The 7,113-nt window shown below is 46.1% G+C and overlaps 1 protein-coding gene across 1 annotated transcript in view; it reads left to right on the top strand.

The window, feature by feature from the left end:
- Positions 1–6: 6 nt before the first annotated feature.
- Abhd17c (abhydrolase domain containing 17C) overlaps positions 7–7,113 on the top strand; it is a 44,118-nt gene continuing 37,011 nt past the window's right edge. The window contains exon 1 of the mRNA XM_008853401.1: positions 7–397. Within this exon, the coding sequence (XP_008851623.1) occupies positions 174–397 (224 nt within the window). The 5' untranslated portion in view covers positions 7–173. The remainder of the gene's footprint in view (positions 398–7,113) is intronic.

Below are 7,113 nucleotides of genomic sequence, written 5' to 3'. Positions count from 1 at the left end.
CGGCCCCGGCCCCGGCCCCGGCCGCACAGCCGACCCCGCCGGAGGAAGGCGCGGGCCCGGGCGCGTGCAGCCTGCACCTGAGCGAGCGCGCCGACTGGCAGTACTCGCAGCGCGAGCTGGACGCCGTGGAGGTCTTCTTCTCACGCACCGCCCGCGACAACCGGCTGGGCTGCATGTTCGTGCGCTGCGCGCCCTCCAGCCGCTACACGCTGCTCTTCTCGCACGGCAACGCGGTGGACCTGGGCCAGATGTGCAGCTTCTACATCGGCCTGGGCTCGCGCATCAACTGCAACATCTTCTCCTACGACTACTCGGGGTACGGCGTGAGCTCGGGCAAGCCCTCCGAGAAGAACCTCTACGCTGACATCGACGCCGCGTGGCAGGCGCTGCGCACCCGGTGAGCCCGGGGCCGCGGGTAGGGTGCGGGCGTCTCGACCCGGGCCAGTGCACTGGCTCGGGATCGCCAGCCCTCAGGGGCTGGGGAACTCCGACTCCGAGGGTCCTGCCTGCTCTCACTGGCCGGCGCGGTCTGAAGCCTTTGTGGCTCTGGTTAAACGCACGTGGCTGCCATGGGGGTGCTGACAGTACCGGGCAAAACCAACTTGGTTCGGGTTGAGTTGTGTGATGAACTAGTCCCAAGACCCTAGAAGTCTTCAGGCAGAAGTGACCTTGGTGTGTTAAGGTTTTCCTTCCCCTCTGAAAGCTGGGGCGAGACGGTGACCTCTAACAGACTTTCCACCTGGAAAGTGTCCCTGGGGCGGTGTCTGAGCGGCCGCGAGGCCGAGGAGGGTCGGGTGTGGTGAGAACTTTGCCTCCTGGTGGGGCAGACTAGCCGACACCAGACAATCAGGAAGTTAGCTGATGGTGCCACCTTCCCGGAGCCGCACAGCATGTTCGATTCTTACTGGTGTTAGGGAATCTCTTGACCTTGAATTAGCATTCATAGAACTGTGAAGTGTTTGTTGAGGGTCTTCTACGTGCCAGGCACACATTGATCATGGTCCGAGGATAGACCAGGTGAAACAAGGAAACGACTCGAGTTTTATTCTGAACTTAGACAAACGTCTGGTTGGTGGGCAAGTCAAGTAAGTGACTTGCCCAGCTTTGGTGCCTGTGACCTTTCTTACCTACCCTGTAGCAGAGATGGCAACATACTTGAGGTTCTGTCTGTATTGGCTTGGGTTTCTTTAGAGTAAGACAGTAAGTACTCTTATTGCTAGAGACCTTTGTATAGTTTTCGTGTAAAGTCTTTTTCCTGGACTCATGCACATGGCCAATAGTAATGACTGTTTCCGTATGTGTGGTACATATGTTCATAAATTACTCATTGTGCTTCCGGAAAAATGGCTTGTGCAACAGGGAAGTACTTAGTATGTACTCTCTTCGTTGTTTGGGGTGTCCTGAGGGCTCAGGAGGGGATGTCCTCATTTGGAGTATAGCTTCTGGAAAGTGATGTAGGCAGGTAGACTGGGTCTTGGGCTGATGGACTGGGTGAGAATCCACAAGTAGTTATATGCCACCTGTTTCAAGAAAGGGTTTCAAAAGTAGGCCTCACAGTGAAGCTGGGTGTGACAATAGAGGAATGCTTGTAATCCCAGCACTCTGGAGGCGGAGGAGTGCCACAAGTTTGAGGCTAGTCTGAGTTACATAGGGAGCTCCAGGTAAGACCTTTTCTGAAAAATGGGGAAGGAGATGACTGAAATGTGGGCCATGGAGATGGCTCAGTGAGTAGCTGGTCCTGGGGAACAATATTAATGACTCAAGTTCCATCCCTATAGCTCAAGTAAATGTGGCAGGAGAGAACTGACTCCACAAGATTGTCCCTGACTTTGACATGAGTGCTGTGGCATGTTTGCCCATGCATATAGTAATGCACACAGATACACGTAACAATTATAAGAAAAAGTATGTGTCACACAATCTCTTGGACTTCTAGAAACTTGCCATTAGTGTTGATATTAAAAATGATACCTTTTAATTAGTACCAGATTAAAAAAAAAAGAAAGTAAAACATAAAAGTCCTGCCTTCAGTAGGCTTTCTTATAAAAATTCCTACAGAACATTGCTCCTGTGTGGGTCCGTCTATTAAAATGAAAGCTTTTTATAGGGTTGACCCTTCACCCCGAGTGTGGTTGTGTCTATTTTACCACATAGGTGAGGTGCAGTTACTTCCTACTGTCTGTTTTTATGTAAGAATCATTATTTTGGGGTAATGTTAAAATTTGAATTGCCTGGTGATACCTCTAAATTTTGCTTGTGATTTAAAACTACACTAGAACTTATATTTAAAATGAGTAAGACTCTTAGTTTTTTGAGACAGGGTCTTATATATCCTAATCTGATCTCAAGCTCACTATGTGGCTGAGAATGACCTTGACTTCCTGCCTCCTCTTCCCAAGTGCTGAGATTACAGGTGTGAATCACCACACCTGGCAGAATTTTAGAATTTGAAGGCACCTCACAAATCCTCTTGTTCTGTAGTTTCCCAACCTTTTAAACTGACGCTATGGTAAGGTATTCACTTTCCACACACACACACACACACACACACACACACCCCTACACACCTGTGGGTGCATATATGAACCAAATGCTTCACAAAAATACTATTTTCGGTGGGCACTTCACATAGCCGAATGTGTTCTGTTTCATTAGACTTAAAAAAGAAAAAAGAATGCTGGTTGTGGAATGCTGTGTGTATTTCCTAGTTCCAGGTTGGTACTGCACCCTCATTTGACAGAAAGGTCATCTCACAGCCAGCCATCAGCAGGTCTCTTGGCTGTGAGTTTAGAACTCTTCCACCATACCTTGTACTCATGTGCTGGATTTCTCAAAAGGTGTGTTTGTGAATCTGGGTTGTTATATATTCCTTACCTGTTTCTGAAGCTAATCAGTTCTCCAACCACCTTCCTTCAGTCCTTGCTGTCTTGTTCTGTGACCCTTCTGTAATCTAGCCTAGAGTAGAAACTCAGCTCTCTTCAGGACCTTGCCATGGAAGGACACGTCCCACCCTATGTGCCAATTCTGTGGCTTGTTCAGGACCCCTCTCCCAAACACCCAAGTCTTCTGTGGGGGCTTTCCCCTTCTGACTTCCTGGTTAGTCATCCCTATGGAACATTGATTCGAGAGCTTGCCTCTTCCAGAGTTGTGTATGTCCCTGTCCTTAGATTATCCTTCCAGAAGCACTGTGATGTTTGTCAGTGCCAGGCAGTCCGAATCCTAGGCACAGTACCTTGCCCTCCTTCCTCAGCTCACATCTGGCATTAAAAAAAAATCATTTTTATTTTATGTGTATCAATGTTTCCCCTGCACGTAAGTGCACTCCTGTCTCGAAAAGCCCTCAGAGGCCAGAAGAGGGTGACAGATCCCCTGGAACTGGAGTTATAGATGGTTGTTAGCTACCATGTGGGTGCTGGGAATCAAACCTAGGTCCTCTGGAAGAGCAAGTGTTCTTAACTGCTGCCGAGCCATCTCTCCAATCCCACATCTGGCATTTTGTATATGCCCCTTACTGAGAACATCCATCATGACTAGATCCTAGTTATATTAGATCCTTCGTGGCTCATGGGTTGAAGGCCTGGTCCCCAGTACAGTGTTCAGAGGTGAAACTCTGGAGGGAAGTGATTGGATCATAAAGGGCCCTGACTTGATCAATGGATCAATCCATTGGTGGTTGTTCATAATTGAATGGACTATTGGGAGGTAGGTGGGGCCTGATTGGAGGAATGAATTCACCAAAGGTTTGCTTTTGAAGGCCTCTTTCCCTCTGTCATTCTGTGTACTGATTGCCATGGGGGAGCAGCTTTCCTCTCACATGATGATTCTGCCTTGCCAGGGCCTTTTAAAGGCAGTGGAGCCAGCTGACCTTGGATGGACTAAAGACTTTGAAACTGTGAACTAAAATGAATCCTCTCTGAAGTTGTTTGCTCCAGTGTTTGTCATAGCAACAAAAAGTTACACAGCCCTTTGTGCTTATGGGGTTCCCATATCTGCTATAGCTGCTGTTTGATTCAACGTTCCTGGAGGGCAGGGAATCTGTCCTCTCTATGCCCAGCAACTGGCATCTTACCTTCAAATAATAGATTGATTAAATATTTGTTCGGCGCATACATTTATATAATGAGTGCTCTGTCAGTGAATGGGATACAATTTTTTATGATTTGCAAAGCATTGGACTGGATTTTACTTATGGAGTTTAATATCTGGATAATTGTAAATCCAAAAGCAAGGTGGTGTTTCCAGATGTATGGCTTGAGGTCTGAGCTTCTTTCTAGCTGTTATTTGGCATTCTTATGACATTGAAGTGTCTGTGTTGAACAAAATAATTACTCTCATTCTTCATTTGCCCTCCGCTTTTATGCATCACCTACTTGTATGGCTTCTGTGAGTTATTTTGACCTTGATGGAGGGAGGGCCTAGGGCTGTGCACAGATTCCCACATGTATGAATAAAGGCAAGGAATCTCCTCAGAAGGAGAGTAGGAAAGGCAGAAAAGTGATTTCCTGTTTGGGCAGTGGATGATTATTTTAAGGGTTTGAAAATTTTCTGAAAAAGGTGTTGAAGGTGGTACAGTTTGAAAGACTCAGAAAGAGTATGACCTAAGTGTTGAAGAAAAAAAGTTGGTGTGGGACCCTAAGGAGGGTTCACTAATCCTGAGCCTGATGGAGAGCATCAGGGGTGGGGCTCCTTCACATTTGTGTCCTGTGCTGGACATGAAAATGTGCTATTACTCATGGTTGAGAGCTTTGAAGCGTTTGTGGAAAGGACACTGTAAATCACAGGGTCTTGGAGCCTATGGTGCCAATTGAGTTGGGGAGATAAAGGGCAGGGTGGGACTATGTGGATCCAGGCTTCATGCCCCTCACTTGGGGAGACAGATCCTCTGCCAGTAGGAATTATAGACTAGATGTTGGATGATGGCTCAGGACTGAATCAAGCTAATGTTTGAAAGTATAAACCTGGGGCTGGAGAGATGGCTCAGTGGTTAAGAACACTGGTTGTTCTTGCAGAAGATTCAGGTTTGAATCCCAGTACCTACATGGCAGTTAACAGCTGTCTGTAACTCCAGTTCCAGGGGATCCAACAGCCTCTTCTGTCCTCTGCGGGCATTGCTTGATACAGGTGCACTTACCGACATGCAGGCAATACACGCATACACATAAAATTAAAAAAATAAAATAAAAAAATTTTTTAAAAAAGTATAAGCCCAAACAAGCAACCCCAAGAATGAGGTGTAAAGGAGGTGGAGAGTATTTTAGCTGAAGATTTTAATCTAGAGAAACACTGGGGCATTTGTGACTCAGCGCCACCATCTCTGAGCCTTCTATTTGGTATAGGTGGCAAAGACTGGAGGGGATAGGCACTTGGTAACGTAGCAGAGAGATAAACGCAAAGAGGAAGATAAGCTTTTGTGTATTGGTTCAAAAGGCTAATTATAAAAGACCCAATATTTTATTCACTTATTCATTGGATCAACAAACCATTAGCCATTGATGTACAGTCATTGATACTCAGATTCTTCTAGGCTAGGCTCCCAAACCTACTTTCCCCGCCTCCCACTCCTCTTCTCCTTTCTGTCTCTTTGACAGTTGGTTTGAGAAGCATTTGGACATGTATCCACATGCTGTTTAATAACTTTTCTGTCTGTCATTCTAGGAGCTGTGATTAGGGAATCTGTGACAGTGAGGCCATAGTGACATAGTCTGGGTGGTGGGGGCTTGAAAAGCACCTTCTGCTGGTTGTGAATGGTGTTTAAAGTTGCCACTTGCAGCATGGAGTTGTCCCCAGAGTACAAGGCTTGCCTTTCTAAGCATGGTGAAGTTGGTAGCACAGCCTCTTTGTTCTTGTTTTTCTTGGAAGGAAAACCAGTGTCATTAAGGGAAAAAGCCTAGGTTTTCTATCTGACTTTGATTAGGGGTAAGAAAACAACATATTTTGAGTACTGTTTGATATAAAGTCAAGCAGGGTCACATTTGTGGAAAGGAATTAAACTTATCTCTTAGTGTCCAGGACCTTGTGGATACCAAAACCCATAGGTGCTCAAGTCCCTAATAGGGGACTATTTGCATATAACCCATGTGTGTCCTTTAATCTCTAGATTACTTGTAATATCTAATGCAGTGTAAATGCTATGTAAATAGTTGTTTGACAAGGCAAAGGTCTTGCTCAGTAGAGATGCAGTTTTTATTTTTTGAATACTTTGATGCTGGACTGGGTGAATCTGCAGGTGCAGAATTTGCAGACGTGGAGGGCTGGCTGTCAGTGCTGGCTCACTGTTCTAGGAGCAGTGGGGGAATCCCATTAGGGAGAAGGTGATTTCTAACCCTTCATAGCAGATGTGTTTGTGGACGCAAGCAGTCCAGTGTGTGAGGTTTGCTTGTCTGCTCTGAGCTCTTTTCTCATTGCTTATTCTCTTTTCTTCCTCATGCTCTGTTCCTCAGGTTCCCTACTCTGCCTTCATCCCAGAGAGACCTGCTCACCCATGGTTCTACTCTGAGGGACCATGCACTTCTGCAGTTACCCAGTTGCAGGAGATCCACAGTGTCATTTTCTGTGATAATGACTAACAGCTCCTTAACTGATTCTCTTTTCAGCATTTTATTTACAGTTCTCTGGGAGACTCATCCTTTAACATTCAGCCTTAAAACTAAGGGTGGAAGAGGTCTTAAGTGTTTCCTTGCCAGAACCATTTACTGCTGTCCTGTGCTTGCTTAGACTGTGCTTTAAAGTCCCTCACTACCCTCTGCTTCTCCTCCTAACTTTCCCACTGAATATAGTTAGCTTGCCCTCTCTATTCAGCAGTGATAATCCACCTCAGTTCAGATTCAAGCCTGGCTGTGGAGATTGCAGTGCTCACTTTGGTCACAGCTGAATGAATAGTCTACTGGCTTCTGCTGGCCTCAAACTGAAACTGTGGATCTGCTCCACTGTGAGAAACCTTACACAAGATAGAATCCAGAATCCCCACGCAGAGGAAGAGATCAGTATTTGGAAAACAATTTTTTTTTTTTTTTTTTTTTTTTTTTTTTTTTTAGACAGGTTCCCCCTGGTGCCCCAGCTGGCCCGGAACCCCATTATAAAAATACGCTGGCCCTTGACCAAAAATCGTCCCCG

The sequence above is a fragment of the Nannospalax galili genome, unplaced genomic scaffold (genome assembly GCF_000622305.1).
Source record: "Nannospalax galili isolate Female #2095 unplaced genomic scaffold, S.galili_v1.0 scaffold627, whole genome shotgun sequence".
Taxonomy (NCBI): Eukaryota; Metazoa; Chordata; class Mammalia; order Rodentia; family Spalacidae; genus Nannospalax; species Nannospalax galili.
Note: the sequence above shows the minus strand (reverse complement) of the source record. Positions and strands in the feature narration are given on the sequence as shown.